At 41.5% G+C, this 20,394-nt stretch overlaps 1 protein-coding gene across 4 annotated transcripts in view; it reads left to right on the top strand.

Annotated features, from left to right (window-relative positions):
• ift80 (intraflagellar transport 80 homolog (Chlamydomonas)) overlaps positions 1-20,394 on the top strand; it is a 40,708-nt gene that overhangs the window by 2,039 nt on the left and 18,275 nt on the right. For all 4 annotated transcript variants that reach the window (XR_003692268.1, XM_028574419.1, XM_028574420.1 and 1 more), the window contains 6 exons: positions 180-401; positions 2,590-2,700; positions 2,866-2,934; positions 6,539-6,648; positions 8,414-8,503; positions 8,599-8,736. Coding sequence is in view for 3 of the 4 variants with exons in the window: in XM_028574419.1 (XP_028430220.1) it covers positions 180-401; positions 2,590-2,700; positions 2,866-2,934; positions 6,539-6,648; positions 8,414-8,503; positions 8,599-8,736 (740 nt within the window). In the remaining variant the exon portion in view is untranslated. The remainder of the gene's footprint in view (positions 1-179; positions 402-2,589; positions 2,701-2,865; positions 2,935-6,538; positions 6,649-8,413; positions 8,504-8,598; positions 8,737-20,394) is intronic.

The following is a 20,394-nucleotide window of genomic DNA, read 5'->3' as shown; positions in this document are numbered from 1 at the left end:
AGTAGTAATACGGCGTTAATTGATTACTTCCTAACATGTACCAAGTCTAGAATCTGTTCATTCTTTTTTCAGAAGACCCAATTTATTGCAGAAGCTACCATGGCATTTCATATGATCATTTAAAAAATACATACCCTAATAATAACTTACCTAGATCACTTTCCTTAACAGCAGATCACATAAGGAACTTGTGAGTTGTGTTGGCTGGACCACAGCAGATGAGCTGTACTCATGCAGTGAGGACCACCAGATCCTCAAGTGGAACCTGCTGACCAGTGAGACCAGTCTGGTTGTCAAATTGCCAGAGGAGATGTACCCCATGTACCTACACTGGTTCCCCAAGACCGTTGGTGGCAAGAAACAGAATCAGACTGAGATCTTTGTCCTCACCAGCACTGATGGCAAGTCTCTTTATTCCCTAAAATCTTGCCAGTGGGCTACAGGGCTTTTTCTGAGTTCTCATTTAATCAAGTCAGTAGTCAGTTTTGTTTCACAAGTTGTTCATTTAGTGAGCATCCACATGACACGGATCAGTGATTGTATTTAGTCATAACTATACAGGGAAATAAAATGAGTTAGACAACATTATGTTGATGTAGAATAGCATTTGTCAAATGCTAACTGAACTTACTAAATATAATAATTGGTAGAAGAGTTTTCAATAGCCTCAGGTCTTTTCTCCGTCAGCCTGGTTTTTAGGCTTTGTTTTTTTAACAGGATGACATTGGAAGTATTAGGCTACAACTCAGGAGGTTTTCATTGTAGTTTAAAATGTTCACATAATTTTAACTTCAGGAAGAGGATTGTAGTATAACACTAAAGAGTAAATATGTCTCTGTTCTAGTTTTCATCATCAAATCACTAAAGTTGGATTTTTGTTTTGCATCTTTATACTTTTAATACTAAACTTGGCGACAGAGTCTGTGTGACGTGCATCCACATGGCCTCTTATTTCTCCTCTTCGGCCTATATTAGATATAAACACACATAATATGGATCTACTTTTATGGCAGGCAATATGTGGTCACAACACTAATGGCAGTGTAGGGTTGCATAAACACACCCACAAACTGAAGCAGCAATTTTCTCTGGCAGACTAGAGAGTAGTGAAAACTCTGTTACAATTCACTTTTGCAACTTTCTTCTGCTTTCTGCCTTGTTACAGTTAAACAAATATCAGTATTTCTATCGTTATTCTTTTTCAATACGTTTTTTGTTTTTCATTGAAAACAAAACATGAAGATGACACAATTTTATTTCTTGTAACTTTGGTGTGCACTGAAAGATGTCAAATATTTTTACGTTTGGATTATGTACAGGATATTTAAAGCAATTTAAGAGATCTGTATGATATAGGCCTAGCTGAAAAGAAAGGGTTTATTGGGTGGGAGGACTCTGTATTAACAATGTGGCTTTTTCCTAACTTTATTTGATTAGTCAGCCTCCCTTTCCCATCCCAGAATATTAAATTAGTTTTGTATAGTGGTTAGGGTTAGTGCAGGTTGACCTTTTTCCTGTGTGAAAAATAGGGTTTTGTGTAATATTTTATGGTGGTATTTTTTGTCCCTGCTTTTGAAAGCTATATATTGTAATCTAATGATTTAATATTCTAAGCATCAAATTAATAACTATACTTTATTATTTTGGGAAGCATAATATGTCCCCTTGGCGAAGCATAATTGCATAGCTTAGATGCTTGGCATTTGGCATTCTATCAGAAAGTATATTGTGTGGAATGGAAGCAGACTTGTCCCAAAGCGGACCAAATTAAGATTGAAGGATATTGCTGGGCCTTCTGTTTGGAATAACAGTGCGTCAGTCTCGTTCACTTTTACGCTATTGAACTACAATGCGGTGTCATAATAGATTTCGCACAGATGTATCATCTGGAATTTCTCAACAAACCATATATAAATAGAAGGAAAATAGCAAACGGTTGATATGTTGTCTTTAAAAGTTATCATAAAAAGCATCTGCCAGATAACAGGCAAACAAACAAATCGGCACACAAAAGCATCTCACACACAATGTTTGGCTGAAATAAAAAATAGAAATTTATATTTATATTAAAAAGTTGGTTTTTTTTTTGTTGGAAAAAGCTTTTCAGTGTAGCTGTTATACTCACTACCTGCTGGACCAGTAACATCCACGTTTGTTGGGATGTCCAAATTTAGAAATGGGAGAGAGCAGCAGCATGCTGATTTGCAGTTTTAGGCCACCAGAAATTACATAGAACATTCAGAATTTTTTAATACACACTGCCACAAAGTATATGTTAGGCTAGCGTCTTCAATAACTGTCTCCATGCCTGATCACCCTTCGTGTCTAGCAAATGCAAAATTGCCCTAATTCAACCAACAGAAACGCTATTTTTTCTGGATTGGCCATGAAAAAAAGTTTGTCCCATTGCAGCAACCTGAAAAAGTCAGACTTAAAACTTATGAAACCACGGTCTCTGTAGAAGACGTCCACATAGTGGACAGAGAATAACAGCAGACGGTAGTGTTCCGGAATTATAGACTGTAAACACCCAGATCAGGCCTGATTGTGGATTTGCCATTGAGTAAGCCTCTTTTTGTCTCTTTAAAGGGAAGTTCCACCTGACCTCCAAGATAGGGCGCATTGAGAAGAGTGTTGAAGCACACAAGGGAGCTGTTTTGGCTGGAAGATGGAACTATGATGGGACTGCTCTTATTACAGGTAAAGATGATAGGGGCATACATATTTCCATTGCCATTTAACACTTGTTTAATTAGCCTGCTATAGAATTAAAATTATAACTATTTATTTTGTGAATTTGTAAAAAAAAAAAAATTAACCTTTTATATCCATGTATCCATTTCATCTGTTTATCTAATCACTTAGCTGGAGAAGATGGGCAGATCAAGATCTGGTCAAAAAGTGGGATGCTACGCTCAACACTAGCCAGTCAAGGTAAGGCTAAAAGACCCCTTCCCTGATTTTAAGCCACAAATGTGTGACACTGTTATCCAAAAATGAATCAACAAAGCAGAGCACGTTCATTTGTTATGTATGCATCCCCTATACTGTGTTGTCACATTAATGGCTGCTGATTCCCGATTGTTTCCATATATAAATTAGGGCTGGGCAACGATTAAAAGTTTTAATCGCGATTAATCACATTATTTCCCTGATTAATCTCGATTAATCACATTGTTATACGCAAAATCCAATAATGAATTCAAAAGTAGTGTATAGCGCAATTTTATTTTAAATGTTCTGCCATATGAACGAAAGTGCCATAACATTTGTTCTGCAAACACTTAACATCAGCATTTTGTTTATACACTAGAAGTTTAATAAAATATTTAGTGTAAATCTCAGCTTAAACAATGTAATCAAAGCAAATACAAAATTAAATCTTATTTCCAATATATATATATATATATATATAAAATAACTGCCCACAAAATCCTGAGCCACAATCATAACATTAAAATTAACTCCACGGTAATTATAGTTACCCAGTGATGTCCAGTAGTCCCCAGTGAGAGTAACACGTTGCAAAGTTGTCGCTTTTGCAGTCCTCTCCTTTTCATACAACTCGTATATTCTTCTTGTGATGGTGCGTTTTGAGGGAATCTCATACCTGCCGTCATTTGTTGCGATTCTCAGAATGTTTCTCAGACCGACGTCCTCCACAACACTAATGGGTCTGCAGTCTGTCCTCTTCGCTATGGCATTTGTTAGCTTCTCTTGCCTTTGTTTATCTATACTTCTCCCACACGCTGCATCTAAAGCAGTCTGCCGACGCGCCACTGTTTGTTTTGTTGAGTGATTTGCTGGTATCAATTGTGTGTATTGCATTTAGGTGATATTTCAGACTGGAAGTACTCCAGTGATAAGAAAATTCAACTTTGAAGAACTTTAAAATGAAAATGTAAAAGTTCCGTACCCTTCTCCATGTTTGTTGGTTTGTTTATCCGCCAATTCTTTTCTTTCCCGCTTCCTGTAAGCGCGGCAGCAGTCAGCAGCAGACTTTTACAAAGTAAAAGCCTGTGAGCAACAGACTTTTACAATGATAAAAGAAATAATAAAAACTGCGTTAATGCGCGATAAAATAATTGTCGGCGTTAATTAATTGAGTTAACGCGATAATAACGCGTTAACTTGTCCAGCCATAATATAAATACTTGAAAGACTGAATAGTCAAATTAAGGTAAATAATATGAGAGTTAATATATAAATCTTGATTTATATCATATGAATGCCAGTGTGAGAAAGACCGATATAGTTTAAAGCAGGTCACAAACATCCAACAGCTGCCAGGCAGCACCAGAAGCTGTGTGAAGCCAGTCTCTAACCAGCCAGCTGCAGACATTTAGTAAACACAACACAACATACAGAGTACGACACCAATTACACCCTCTCCATCTCTCTCTCTCTCTCTCACACACACACACACACACACACACACACACACACACACATGCGCACACACGCACACACACACACACACACACACACACACACACACAGACTGTATAATACTGATTTTTTTTGGAGCTTCTGGCTCAAAGAGTGCCACTTGTGATTGAGGGAAAAAAGCAACATCAGAGACCTGATCAAGAGCACCAGGCACACAGAACTTCAGTTTCATGTATGTGTATCAGGGGAGCCTTCTCCTTCTTCTAATCTTTTTAGACACAAGTTCACCTCCTCATCTGGCTCCTGTTTGATACCAGAGTCAGAATAACCGCCCCTGTAGATGAGCCTTGCAAGTCCGCTCTTACATGTGGTCCCAGATGGCAAATGAATAGCCACACCTTACATGTTGTATGGTTTTATTCGTCAGACTTTCATTCAAACATTTTGTATTGATAATATTCTTTCATTATAAAAGTGTATGTGTGTGGGCAATTCATTCATGAGCATGCACCTCACATGTACACGCTGACCGATCTGCAAGATTTGCTTTTGTGTTGAAGCTGCCTTTTTACTCGAGCCAGGTAATTCAAAATGACAATCAAGGTGGAAATGTGTTTTTCTCTCCTCAGATGTGCGATTGTGTGAACATGTGTATGGTGTGTGTGAGTGTGCTATTAGAATGTAATTGTGCTCGGGTACAACCAAAAGCAGAGTTCTATGTTTTTTATTGCCATAAAGTTTCAAAGCGTTATAGGAGTGGAGTTTTATTAAAAGCCATAAAAAAAAGACTCATAATGATACATTTCTCTATCCGTCATTGACATTACAGATGTCTTACTTACTTATTAATTGATTTGTGCAGTGACTTATTGAATGTTTTTTTTCTCAGTTGTGGGACAGAAAAAATATGGGGTGGGGGGTGAAAATTGGCTTCTGGGGAAATGGATGGCACACTCCTGCTGAATGACGGGTGCTGTGGAAAACCTGGCAGGAGAACAGCAATTCAGCCCCAGTATTTAGGAACATTTTTCCTTAGCTGGATGTTTGGAGAATGATTCGCCGGGTGGGGGGCTCCTCAACAGACCTACAGATTTGTAGAACACCTGCATATAGTAGCATTGCCACAGACAAACACCATCCACCACATGGCACTTAGATCACTGCAGGTGTTGCCTCTCTTCAGAACTCCACACACACACTCACTCACTCACTCACTCACTCACTCACTCACTCACTACAGGAGCAGGCTGTTCTTCTTGGGTACTATGACCCATTTTAAGAGAGAGAGCGAGCTGTAGGAAGAGGTTGGAAGTGAGTTAGCGAGAGGGAGGAGAAAGTAACTTGCCTCAAACCAACCATCTCCTTCGTCAGATTTAGATCACGTGACCATTTGGCATTTGTGAGAAACCACATGCACCTGGAGTGGGGTTAAATGTCAGGCCCTCTCTCCTCCACACGCGCATAGCCGCAACCCAACTCATACACACACATATTTTCCCTCACACATGTGCACGTAAGTACACACATTTGTGCCTCTGCTGTAGAGGTTAGACAGGTTTTCTCAAGTGGTGAGACTGCAAGTGCCGTTTCCATAGGCTGAATGAGGTGAGAGCTCCGAGGGCATATGATACCATTAGCACTGCTGTATCCCCAAGCCATTGTTCATACCAACTCCTAGTTTGTCAAGGAGAGGGGGAGAAATTCACACACACACAATTTTATTTTACATCTTTTAATTATTACATCGAGCAAGAGTCAAAGTCTCTGCGTGTGGAAGCCCAATCCATTGCTCTTGGTTTTAGATTAAAGGTGGAGTCTGCGATTCTAATGCAATACACTTTTTGTCACATTCAGCAAATATCTCCTCACGCTCCACAAGCTGTGCACTGAAAAACGAAATCAGCTGTTCATCCCTGGCTCTGTTAATGGGAAACAAATAAAGTGGCTCAGACCGAGCCTCACAACACTTTTCCATTCATGCTTGTGCACAGGACAGGGGAAAGGCCATGGATGTGTAAAGCGAGAGGCACTGGGAGCGAGAGGGATTGTAAATCTGAAGGAGCACTGACGGCAGGGGGTATATTTGTTTGGGTGTTGAGTTGAAATATCAACAATCTCTCTTCATCTTCTGTTTACCTGCATCTTCCAGGTTCTCCTGTGTATTCTGTGGCTTGGGGTCCTGACTCAGACAGAATCCTCTACACATCAGGAAGACAGCTAGTCATCAAGCCTTTGCAACCCAGCGCCAAAGTCATACAGGTACAATGAATACTTTATTTATTCTTTTAAAAAGTAAAAAAACAAAAACAAATCTGTGACTTAAGTAAATGCTCACTTCAGATTCAATATGTCATGGTTTTGAATATATATTACCTTGTAGCTAACTCTGTTAATGACTCAAAGGTTACGGCAATGGACATAAAATCAATCAAATAAATGTTATAACATGAATCACATGGAGAGCCCATTGGATCCATGAATTAACAACAATACACACACTCACTCCAACATATTACTGCGTAATAAGTAAAGAAACATTTGATTGATTGATCTGATTCAATAAAATATTACTTATCACTTTGAATACTATAGTATAGACCAGGGGTCACTAACGCGGTGCCTGTGGGCACCAGGTAGCCCCCAAGGACCACATGAGTAGTCCTCAGGCCTGTTCTAAAAATTTAAATTGAATATTGATATTATCGGTTACCCACCTTGTTAAGTCATTGTTGATAATTATTGTGAGAAATCATTAACATGACCAGTGTCTTCACATAAATGAGTATCATTAATCATTAATAATCATATATAACTAAAGGCAAACTGAGCAAATTTGTTATTTCAGAAGAGTGTATCAAACTGGTAGCCCTTCGTATGACTCAATACCCATAAAGTAGCTCTCAGTTTCAAAAAGGTTGGTGACCCCTGGTATAGACACACCAAGTTTTGCTTAGTGTCTTTGTGTTTGTCTGAGTTTGTGGCCTCTGTAGCTACATTCATTATCTGCTGTGCCACGTATCTAGTATCTGATGGAGATTTTCTTTTCCGTTATCAATGTCTTTGCGTGATACTTTTATCTCATGTGTGGTTTTTGCTTATAGTTTGATCTGCCCAACGGCCGGACATCACTGGGCCCTTTGCCTCTTTTCAGGCCTTTGTAAATTAAACTTGAGGTTCGTTGATTTGCAATGAGTAAAAATGCTATAAATAGATCAATATGTCTTTGAGTGCTTCTGCATTAATGGGGGGTGCAGCGCCGAGGACCTTGCACACCGTTGAGTATTTTTCTTGTTCATGTATACATTTGTTTATTATTCTTCTTGAAGCCGAATACCACCTGGGACCTTAGATAAACAGTGGAGGGTTTAATGTGCGCCTTCTCAACCCTTTGCTCTCCCTCAGCTATTACCACACATGCAGACACAAGCACACTCATCACATCCAGTGATGCAACTTGAACCTATGCAGGCTCAATCTGAATAGGTTGACGTGCGTCAGCCAACCAGGTTTCAATATGGGTTGGAAATCGCCTGGCTTACACAGACACAGATACACACGACACACATATGCATGTGTTTACGTGTGTTCTCCTTTGGGTGCATGGAGTGAGAAAGTGGGGAACAAAAAAATAGAAAATAGAGTGTAAGCATGTAGAGCAAACAGGAAGAAGATAGGAACATAGTAAGATAATGCTAGTGACAGTGACAGGCTTTCTGCCTGTCACTGTCACTAGCTTACTTAGAAACACATGTTACATTGAAACACATGATGTAGAGTTGGCTCTCAGTTAGGCTGATATAAAACATTTCATAAACATGTAACTATGTGCAATAAATGCTACTCTGTGGCGCCTATCATCATCATCATCTTTGTGTGCTATCTCTTTTATGGACTCAGTAAAAGTGCAGGGATTTTTTGGAGATCCACTTCTCTTCAACCAATGGGAGACGTTATGTATGGATAGCATCAATATGTTGTGTTGACATACAAATTCTCTCTCCCCCTCCCTTCTGTCTCTCTCTAGTGGAAGGCTCATGATGGGGTTGTTCTGAAGGTGGACTGGAATTCAGTCAATGACTTCATACTGTCAGGTGGAGAAGACTGTAAATATAAGGTGGGCAGTGTTTGAGTGTACGTTTAGACGTCTTTTTGGTGTGTTAAGTTGTTTTGCTTTTTTTTTACCTTTGAAATCATGTGCCCCCTCAACAGGTATGGGACAGCTTTGGTCGTCTGCTTTACTCCTCGTCGTCTCATGACTACCCGGTCACCTCTTTGTCCTGGGCTCCAGATGGAGAGGTGTTTGCCGTGGGCTCCTTTAACACCCTGCGGCTCTGTGACAAGACTGGAGTAAGAACAAAAACCCTTTTACCTATTTCTGAATTGTTGTGTGCCCTCATGACTCTTCCAATAGAATGAGAGAAACTGAAAGATGAAAAGATGTGAAAGATGTTGCAGCAGCTCAGTACTTTGACATCTGGCAATAAAGCTTATCAATAAAAGTATTGAAATGTTTGGTTGCTGAGATTTTTAAATATATTGCACCTTTCAGACTTCAAATTCATTTGATTGCTTGTGAATAATAAAAGTTTGCTTTAGTGCAAGCAAGTCATGCAACACAGCATCAGATAATCTGTTAATCCAAACACCAATATTGCTTGGCCGTTGTCCAGCCAGCCCCCCCTTCAAACTAACACCAATCAGGCTGTGTCCGAACTTGTGTATTTTAGTTGTTAATTCTACCAATGTAACATTTGTGCTTTGTAGTCCCTGAAACATACAGTATCTGGTATAGACTGTCAATTCTTTCCAGTGCAGTATGGCTTATATTGTGTAGCTCAATACAGGCCTTGTGCTTCCTATACATTGTTCATCTCTGTAAACCACATTAGGCTGCATGCCACGTGTTCTTGTTACCTGGTGCCGATGGTAACTGGAGTTGTAATGAGAGGGGAAATGAGAGAATGATGAATGGTAATTGTTGTTTTATTATTGCTGAGCATTTGGCCAGGAACAATATTACTCGTTCCCTGCTCTCTGCCCTCATGGGGCGTTTAGGGCTCCTTTGAGTTTACGTGGAGATGTCTGTGTATTGCCATTTCAGACCTGTTGTAATGAAAACAAACAACCAGGGCTAGGTTTGTGTGTGCTGATCACCAGGCATTTCATGCTCCATTTTGATTTAATTAGAATCAAATGGCTTTTTTTTCTGGACCACAAAAAACAAATGGGTTGGAGAGAGGTCTGAGCCAACACATATGTCTTCTCCAGAGGTGTAAGGTATGTGTTTTAGAGCGGTTTACATTTATATACTGTGTAGACAGTATGAACATCCGTAGGGAGTCTTTATCTTTTACAATTACTTTTGGTTTTCTGAACCAGGGTTTTCTGTAGTTTTTGGGAATATTGCCAGATTATAGTCGTGAGCTGAGGAAATCATACAAATGAAGCCAGCTTGTATCCATTTTCGTTTGTGTAAACAAAAATAAAAATGATTGTGCTATTAAAACTATAACAGACAGAACTGAGTACAACTTGCTTTTTGCTTTATTTTTTTGTAATGACCCGATTCACCTTACGTCCTCCCATTTTGGTTTTGTTTACGTGTTTTTTTTTTTTTTTTTTTTTTTTGTTCCATTGTTTCGTCATTGCACCACATGCTTTACTGTGGTGTGTCTCGGTTAAGACAGTGTGATGATAATTGATTGATAATTATGATGATTATGGTTCTGCCCTGCTCTAAGTGGAGGAAGGGTATGCTTGTCTTCTCCTCCCTAAGCTCCTTAGAGACAGTGTGTACTATAGCATGGCGTGGGACATCAACCAATGTGTCCCTGAGCAAGACACTTAACCCCTAGTTGCTCCAGAGGTGTGTGACCTCTGATATGTAACAATTGTAAGTCGCTTTGGATAAAAGCGTCAGCTAAATGACATGTAATGTAATGTAATGTAATGTGGGATGCTTGCTCAAGAGGAGGATGGGGAGGGGGGGAGGGAGGAGGGGGGTGAAAGAAAATCCCCCTCCAGAGGTCACTCCATCTGAATTCTATGTGCAAATTCAGACATACACTCCTCACGCATCAAGTTAGTGAAAGTTAAATTTGCATATGTATGCACACTTGGTCACTGCACTATAATTACTGTAATCTCATTGTGCATGTGCATTTTACACACAAACATAGAAGCTGTTTCCCAATTACATGGGGCTTTACCTGTGATGTTGCTGTGGTTTGTTTGCGGCGCGGTAAGGGTTAAGCAGTGCAAAGAGTCTTTTCAGTTACTAGCACGACTAATGGGAAGGAGTTTCATTCTGTATCTGCTACAATGAAACCTTGCACTTTAACGTATTGCTGCTTGCTCAGCATGATCAGTCCCGCGCATTTAACCCCTTCACCTCCCGTCCAGCTCGGCTCTCCTCTCGCCCTAAACTTTCAACTCTCTCCTACTCTTTCCCTTTTTCTCCTCCACATTTTCTTTCTCCACGCACCACAGGGCAGATGTAGTTTGTTACCCCCCTCATTATCACCGTGGAGGGAGGGGGAGCGCGCACACACGCACGCGCACACACGCACACGCACACACACACACACACACACACACAAAGTTTACATTGAGGCAAAAGTACTGGGAAAGATTAGTCTTGTAGTTCCAGCAAGCCATACATGGACTGAACACAAAGTTTGTTCTGTTTCATAGAGGCATTTACATTTAGTTATTATTGAAAATATTATTGAATTATTAATACATGTTTAATTATTTTGTTGCAATTTTGTTGCGTTTGGAGTTTTTGTGTGCGGAGTACATTTTCTCTCCACAGGAGCTTTAACAGGACACAAGACAAAGGTTCACTGTCCCTTTTACAAGATTTGGGAGAGACAATAAGTCAGTGTCTGTCTGTGTGCCTGCCATAGTATATGCATGTGCCCACATGCCTGTGTGTGTGTGTGTGTGTGTGTGTGTGTGTGTGTGTGTGTGTGTGTGTGTGTGTGTGTGTGTGTGTGTGTGTGTGTGTGTGTGTGTGTGTGTGTGTGTGTGTGTGTGTGTGTGTGTGTGTGTGTGTGTGCAACCATTGCCGTGCGAATGTGCCTGCGAGACAGCAGTCTATTTACGAGGCGCTGCAGCTGGTGTCTAGCGTCTGGACCCTGTCACGATCCCTGACACTGTCACTGGCTAACAAGTAGGACTCATTGTGCCAGGCGAGCACCCTCTAGCTTTTTTCACTCCGCCTCCCCCTTCCTCCCCCTTCTCTTCACTGCGCTTGTTTTTTCTCTCTTCACTGTACACCCGTGCTCAGATACATAAATGTAATAGCTGCTTGGTTTTACTTTTTCTAATTCCTGCACAATACTTGATTTTGTTACTTGTTTCTTTTTTAAAACAATTATGGGTTATATGAGAAATCATATTATTTATGTAAGTTAAGTTCTGTAGATTTGGTCAGTGTTTCAGAAATGTGTATAATACATAAAGAGAAAATTCTTCTTTTCTTACGGGACAGATGCAAACTTCACTACATTTTTTTAAGAGCTGATCAAAGTTCAGTATTTCGCTTAAGGTCACATAAGCAGGGCAGAATTTTGTAATCATGGCCAGATTTTGTATTTCGCCATCCTTCCTTTTGGTTTGATTCTCATTCTGGACTTTGCGGGCATTCAAACCGAAAACAGCCTTTTTGCAACGTTAAAACAACGCAGGCCACCGCAGCGCCTTGCCGGATATCGCATAGCGTTGTGGCAAAAATTGAGCCTGGTTCAACTTTTTTGCCAGACGCCCCCTGCATTTAACTGACTCATTCAAATGAATGAGCTGGTTTGCATTTTTTAATGCAGGGCTAATGTAGATCTGTACGTGGCCTTAGACCCAGGTCTCAAATAGCTTAGCAATTACTACTCCCATCCCTCGCCTGATCCGCTTTAACTGAGGTCTTACTGAAACGTGGCTGAGCTTAGCCCTGGTACGATCAAGGTCCCTGTCACACAGCCAGTGTACGTCTTCTATTCCCCTCTCCTCTCCGCCCCTCTTTTTTCTACTCCTCCATTTGTATGTTATAATTAACCACAGGCTACCTAGTACCGATCATCAGATGGTTTTATTGTTGAGCCCTATTACTGAGCCTTATTACTTACCAACGTGTAAATGTCTGCTTTCCTAGCGGCGTACGTACTTGCAGTTTTCCTTTCACAATGTGACAACAGCTGTCACCCTCACACAGTTTTGGGAGATGAGTAGTCATAAATCATGCATCAAAGTTATTGCTCATAATGGCAGCGTTGCATTCAAGAGTGGGGTTTGTGAAAGTGTGAAACCACTGGTATCTACTTATGGATGCTGCCTGATATTTCATACAATTGTTAAATAAGCCTTATATATCATGACCATCTATGATTTCTTATCTCTAGCTGTGATTTTCTGCCACCTCAACTGTCTTTGAAAAAAACTGCTTCTACCATTATAAGTCTATCCATCCTGAGTGCTTTGTGCTAGTTCATTGGTCCAACAGCTTTTCTGTATGAACTTAAGTGGGAGATTGCGCTACATCTTTTCCCTTCCTCGTTGTCTATGAGATGCTTTTCCTTTGTAGTGTAGTGTAAAGTATAAATCCCCCCCCCCCCTCTCTCTCTCTCCTCCTTTTGTTGCACATGCCTCCCTCCTTTCTGTGTCAGGGTGTGTTGGGCTACCTCGTGCTTATCAGTGCTCCCCCTTTTGGCTCCCTTTCCCTCCTGCCTTCCCCAAGGCCCTCTTTACCTCCCTTTTTTTCTGTGTGAGTCCGGGGGGTCCCCTTAGGGTCTTTGTAAGCCTTGCTCAGCTTTGCCACTCTGGGAATGGGTCCATGTCCAGCTGGAATCACCGTTGGTTCTTTCTCCTCCGTTCCCTCTTTAACGTGCAGCCTCATTCTCTATAGGATCTTTGTCTGCTATCCTTATAGCTGCCAACCATTATTTTCTCTCAGGGAGTCTATCACTCTTGACTATCCGTGAGTCTGCCAGTCTTCTTGTGGTCTTTTGTTATTCTTTTCTTAGTCGTAGACTCTCATCCTCTATGACATGCCATGCTTCACCTTAATTGCCAGACTTCAGGCTTCCCTGTCTTCTCTGACTTAGTCCCTCTAAATGTTTCCCCCCCACTATCATTTAGGAGCATATACCCTAATGCCAGCATATACCTTAATGCAGAAAACTGCCAGAACAGGTGCTGGCAGTTTGCTGCCAACCACTGGCCGGCCAACATCTGGAAATTGCCGCTGCTGGAAGAGAATAAAATGGCCCAGAGCTCTGATCCTGATCGTGAACCACTCTTAGTGGAGCATGAAAAGGCAAAAGAAACCACTGTAGATGTATCAGACTGCAAGCCTTTATCTATGTTCATCACATGAGGAGGAGACGTTTAGTACAGTATAGAAAAATGTTGCTGCAAAAGAAGGGAACGGCAGCAGAAGTAGCAGAGACAGACACGCGCATAGAGGACATAGGGGGTGAAAAAAAAAAACAGCAGAGGAGGGTTACTCAGGAGAGAAGATGAAAAGTAAGTCAAAGTGAAATTTTTGGCAGGAGTTTGACAAAGAAAGCGCATGTGCACATGAGAAAAGATGGTGACTGAGTGTTTGAAAAAAGACGAGTAAGTTTGAGAGTGTGTCAGAGAGAGAGAGAGAGAGAGAGAGAGCAAGAGTGAGGGAGCATTGTCAAACAAAGAGAGTCCTGAGTCAGCAGCAGAGCAGTTTTCTCCCCAGGCAACTGGGCAGGGCTACTTCTCTCTCTCTCTCTCTTTCTCTCTGTATCTCTCTCTCTCTCTCCACTTGCTTTACCCCTCCCTCCCCTTAGAAATCTGTGCTTTTTCATGCTATTTCTTGCTCTCTGCACTCTTCCTTTCTGCTCTCTCGCTGTCGTAAGCCTGCCCCCATCGTACACTGTGAACTGGTAGAAAGAGACCACAAGTTCTGAAAAGGGAAATTGGGGTCTATCTCACCCATCAGAGCTCTCTTCCTCCGCCGTTTTCTCTCTTGTTTTCATAGGAATAATTTTACTGATTCCTTTTAACACATTTTGATGAAGTTTCCAGGCCTGTTGAAGCCTAGTTTAGAGAATGAGAAGAGTGTGAACAGCATATGACTGTATGATGCAGTACTTGCATGTCACTTAATCTATCATCCCAAAGAGCTCATTAGTTTCTTCTTTCCAGAATGTGAGGATAAGGATTTCTCCTTTTGTATTTTAGGTCCTTTGTACAGAACAGGCTTTAGTTTTCTGTGTGGCTGAACTTATTCTGGCACACTCTGTGGAACAGTGTATGTAAGGTCCTTCTTGCAGATGATTGACCCCAATTTTTTGTGCTAGCTCATTTACGTGTGTGTGTGTGTGTGTGTTTTGTGTGTGTGTGTGTGTTTGTGTGTGTGTGTGTGTGTGTGTGTGTGTGTGTGTGTGTGTGTGTGTTGTGTGTGTGTGTGTGTGTGTGTGTGTGTGTGTGTGTGTGTGTGTGTGTGTGTGTGTGTGTGTGTGTGTGTGTGTGTGTGTGTGTGTGTGTGTGTGTGAGAGCCGGAGCCTGTGTGCGTAAAGTGGGTTAGAGTAAAAGGCACTTGTTGACATGGTAATACTTTTACACCTCTCTAGAGTTCGGCTAAAGGCTTGCCTTGTTGGAAACCAAAAAGGAGGGGAGCATGAAAAAGAGCTGAGAAAAGAGCGGTTGGAGGGGTGGGGGGCAGGGTAGTGTGGAACTGTCCAATATATCCTGTAAAGTTGGCCTAGGCAGTGAGGCTTGGAGGATTGGTCTCCATAAAAGATGGTGGTTTCTCTTTCCCTCAAGCCTCTCTCTCTCTCTCTCTCTCTCTCTCTCTCTCTCTCTCTCTCTCTCTCTCTCTCTCTCTCTCTCTCTCTCTCTCTCTCTGCTCTCGTTCCTCTGCCTTTTTTTTCTTCTTTACTTCTCTCCCCCCCTCCATCCTTCCCTCCCTCCACGGCTAGAGTAAGTGTATGACAGTGAGACAGTGCCCTGCCAGCCCCTCTGGCAGAGTCATCATTCTTAGCAGCACTAAATCACTACCTCCACTAGCTAGACAAACATTTCACACTCGCAGAGAGATAGAAGCAGAAAGAGGGATACAACAGTATAAGGAGTTAGAGTGCAAAGAAAGGGCTTCAGTTGTGCACACAAATAAGCGTAAGCAATAAGCGTAAGCAGAGCATGTGTGTAACTGGGGTATCACTTCAGGCTTTACTGCCAACCCAGAGTTCATTAAGAGCTGTTATTGAGGACTAAGGCTGGGCTGTCCAGAAAAGGATGATTTCAAAGGCTTTAATTTTGGCTGCACCCTAGCCCCCCTTTTCCGTTGGCTTCCACATGGATCAGAATGGTGCTACACTTGACGTTGACTAATTTATGGACTGGCTGCTTCATTTGGTATAATTTGTTATATATGGTTGCCTCCACATAGAAGTAATGGGCTTGTCATCACGTATACGCATGTATGCACTTAGTTTAATGTGTGTATTTGTGTTGCTATATGGATACATGTGTTTGTGTTCTATGAAACCAGTACTCAAGGGCCTGTGTGATTTTCACAGTATAGAAGACTAGCCAATGTGCAAGGATACAAATTTAGACTCGCTATTATCAACAGGTATTACATTAACCCCTTGAAGATTTGAGGTGTGCTTGTCAGTGTCTTAAAAAAGTCTTTGTGTCTGTAGGGATCCCATAGAAAGTTGTCTCGGCTCATTGGCTGATTTGTTTAAACTCTTACAACCTATGTGTATTCTAGACCTGCCATCACAGGGAAGTAGTAAGTCCATTGGAGGGTAAAAGGTTGTGTGTTGTGTCGTTTGTAGCATGCCAAAACACAGTCAAATTTCCAAATGGCTAATCTAGAATACAGACCCTGTGTGTGTGTGTGTGTGTGTGTGTGTGTGTGTGTGTGTGTGTGTGTGTGTGTGTGTGTGTGTGTGTGTGTGTGTATGTGTGCGCGCACGCATGCGTGTTTTCAAGCACATGTGTGCATTGTTGGTGCTAATAGAATTCTGCTGTCCAGCTCACAGCTGTGTCCTGCTGATGAGTCCCAGGAGGCCCCAGCATGTGTCTATGGTTACTATGTTGAGGCTCCAGCATGAAACCATGTGTAGATCATTACTCTCTCTCTCTCTCTCTCTCTCTCTCTCTCTCTCTCTTTTCTCTTTCTCCCTCTCTCTCTTCTAGTTTGTCTAGCTCCCCTCTCACTCGCCCACCCCTCTCTCTCCCTCTTACGTTTCTCCATGCACTGCCAAAGCTCCAACTTGTGCCACTCTACACTTGTCCAGGCCCAGCCTCTTAGCCGAGCCAAGTGGGTATTTCAATACAGAGATTTGCAGAGCTCCTCTCACTGGCCTATATTTAGAAATGGGCTTATAGATAGCTATAGTTGTCATGTGTTATTGCAGAGTCAGGGAATGCAAATGGTTTATTGTGCAGCAGGCAGAGAAAACACTAAGTTCTGGTAAGTTCACTAAAGGCCCTGACAAACCAAGCAGACGGCCAAGAACCAGTGGCGACCCATGTCGACTTGGTCTTGGCCAAAAAACTGCACTTGAACACAAGACTGCAGCGTTTGCCCAAATTAGCACAGTACCTAGGGTCCCTCTGCTTCACTCCCCGCGGGGGAGACACCGGGATGGCTAACCAGAGTGTCCATCTTCCAGGCTGTCATCCATTCTCTCTGCAAAGAAGTCTCCCTGCAGTGGGGAGCGGAGATGCCCGAGCGGAGGGACAGAGGGCTCTGCTGCAGCCACTGTAGCCGCTAGCTAGTCAGCTATTTTAGCTTGCTAATTCCACCCAACATGCCGTAATGCTATCCTGGAAATCCAGACCCAAATCCGAAAGATTAAGGGTCTGGCATTGAGTAATGAAAATGGCCCAACTCGAGGGCCGGCACCAAGCATGCATATGAAAATCTCACTGCACGCAATTGGATAACACTACGACCAATCACAACAATACATATCCAGAGCCCCATACACTTAGCTACCAGTGGAGCTAACTGGTAGATTAAACTGTCGTCATCTGTTTAGCTCACCTCTGGCCCGCCTGTATCAGATACACCGATGTGATTGGTGCAGCAGGGGTACAAGGGCATAGTTAATGAGCATCATTACTCAATGCCAGAGTGACTCGCTGAGCAAATTCATATTGTGCTCTTGTGAGAACTCTGGCTTTTCAGGGTACCTTAATGCTACACTGGTTACAGAAAATGAGCCAAACAATTGACAGTTGTCACTCATCTGGCAATAGCAATGTGCTTTCCTACGATGTGACAAGAGCATGTGAATGAAACATGAAGTTGATCCATTTTACTAATTTAGTGGCTAGCTTGCTTGCTAGGGAGCTCACTTGTCAGTCTAGCACAAGTAACATTAGTTATGTAACGCATGTAGCTACATAATGAGCAAAAATAGCTATTCCAATAAGTCGCACCTTCGAACTTCATTTTTGGCCAGTTTTGACTGCTCTATTGGATTGTTCAGATGAGATGAAGATGACAAATTAAAGGAACCATCTGTGTGCGTTCTCACAGTCGTTTGTCTTCTTGTGTACTAATTCGCTTAAGCTGAATAGCCAATCAGATAGATACCTCGTGCCGACGCCAATCCATGACTGACTGCCAACGATCTCCTTTGTGTGTCAGGGCCTAGATGTATATTTAATACTTTAGCGGTTGGAACTTTACATTGTGTTATGTTCCAGGCCATAACTCTATAATAAGAAATAAGAATGTATTAACAGATTATCTTGCACTGTACATTACACATTATTTTTACATACACACTTGCACATAAGCACACATGCACATAAGCACACAGTTTCTTTGCAAATAAGAGGCTGAGAAGCCAACCAGCTAAGAGGACAACTTTTGGGGAAATGAAGACCCGGATAGTACACAGAAGTGTACTGTATCTTGCCGGATGTTATTGTTGAAGTCAATAATTGATTTTGTTCGACATGTGCCTCTGACAGTGAACAAAAATCCCACAAACTTGAACTGCTCATTTCTTTAAACTTGCCTGAGGTAGTGCATCAAAGGTCATCTCCCATCCCAATACATTTAGTATAGTTGCATAAGGTGTGTGTGTGCGTGTGTGTGCATGCGTGTTAATCTCAGTATGATCATAGAAACTTAGATTATGTGTGGTCGTGGAACATTTGAAAAGTAGCTCTTTTATGTCCTGAGTCCTCTTTCAGTTTGGTAGTATGTAATGTGATACAGGGGGTTAAGCTTTATTATGAAGCACAGCGCATTAGATGCGCCTCATTTTCCTCCCAAAGAGCATCTTGATAATTTACCTTAGCAATCTTTCATGAAAATTATGTATCTATGCTTGCGTGTGCACACATGTTACATAAATGACTATGAATACTGTCTTGGTAGCATTGTTGCATATTGACTACTTAAATAGAAATGTAGACTTCTCAGTATAGGACATCAAATACAGAGTAATGTGGCATTGCAGTACAAATATGATTAGTAGTAGTAGACTAGTAAAACTGTAACTCCATAGTTAAACATACACATTAATTTACATGTAGTTTGGTGCATAGTAACAGCTTCATGTCTAGAAAAGGTGTGGTGATTTTGGATTGCTTAGTCCATCTTAGATGGCAGTTCTCAGCCAGAGCAGTTCCCACACATACAGGTCTGACCAGTCCTGGACATAGGCCCAGTTTGTCCTTATCCTAATAGTGAATCTCATCCCCCATGGAGGGGTCGCTGCAAACTGACATTTACAAGGCCTCCTAATCTGCTGAGAGATTGATGAACCCTCATCCAAAACCACCTCCTACTCTCCTAAAAAAAAAAAAGAAAAGAAAAGAAAAAAAACTTTGTTTTTAGTTTCACTCTCAAACCCATTCCCATCTTACATAATTGGTTTGGGAATGGAAGAGTAGATTTGTGTCAGCATTTTCTTATATGCACATCATATGTCTGTTTATAGCTAGATACATGCCTGTATATGTCTAGTGTCCTTTACAATCAGACATGTGTGTTGTGTTTATGTGCACGGAGTTACACTCTGTACCTGCGCTGCCAGGTCATGTCCTGCAAACAGACACACAGGAAAACTGAAGCCAGCTGGCTTTGCAGAGGTCTGCCATCTGTTCTGATTTATGTAAGACTGTTAACCCTGGACTAGGTTGGCTCCCACTAGCTCCCACTAGCCCACTAGCACAGTGATAAACTAACAGAGGAGGTATCCCTCCTTTCACCAATGTACAAAGTGTACACAGCAGTATAGGTTTGGACAATCTGGGGGCTTTTTGTGGCAATATCTGTTATGTTGTGTAATTATGAAATAAACCAGTTCTTTTACCACTTTGAGCAAAATGATCATTTCATGTTAAAACAAAAATGAAGATGGTCAAAAATAGGGATAACGATATTAGGAAAAGCTATCATTTCAATACTTTGTCTGCAATACAATATAATAAAGTTTTAACATTTGACCAGATATATGCATCTTTAATCATTAGTAACGCAGGGTCATTCAGCATCTCCATAGCATTCACTGAACATGTTTAACTCTCTTTTGACCATTCATACCACACTGTTCACTGGTCACATGCAAATACTGGGTCACTGTCATGTTTCCATGCCCGGATAGCTCAGTTGGTAGAGCGGGCGCCCATATATAGAGGTTTGACTCTGACCTGCGGCCCTTTGCTGCGTGTCATTCCCCCCTCTCTCTCCCATTTCATGTCTGTCCTGTAAAAATAAACGCCGAAAAAAAAGTGACTGACACAATGTTGTCTTAACACAGGAGATCCAAATGGCGGACATTACACTATAGACTACCGATTTGTCTGTACTGTAATGTCATGCAACAACATGTAACGACTTATACTTGAAAAACATTGAGAAGTGTGGAATTTGATAGTGTTACAGATCACTACCAATATTTAGTGCAGTGTCAATTCTACTATATGTACTCAATACAGTACTGTATATGTGCTACATGCACGTTGGGTTCATCTTTTTATACCAAGGCCCCAGTAGTG

Source organism: Perca flavescens, chromosome 3 (assembly GCF_004354835.1).
Source record: "Perca flavescens isolate YP-PL-M2 chromosome 3, PFLA_1.0, whole genome shotgun sequence".
Taxonomy (NCBI): domain Eukaryota; kingdom Metazoa; phylum Chordata; class Actinopteri; order Perciformes; family Percidae; genus Perca; species Perca flavescens.
Note: the sequence above shows the minus strand (reverse complement) of the source record. Positions and strands in the feature narration are given on the sequence as shown.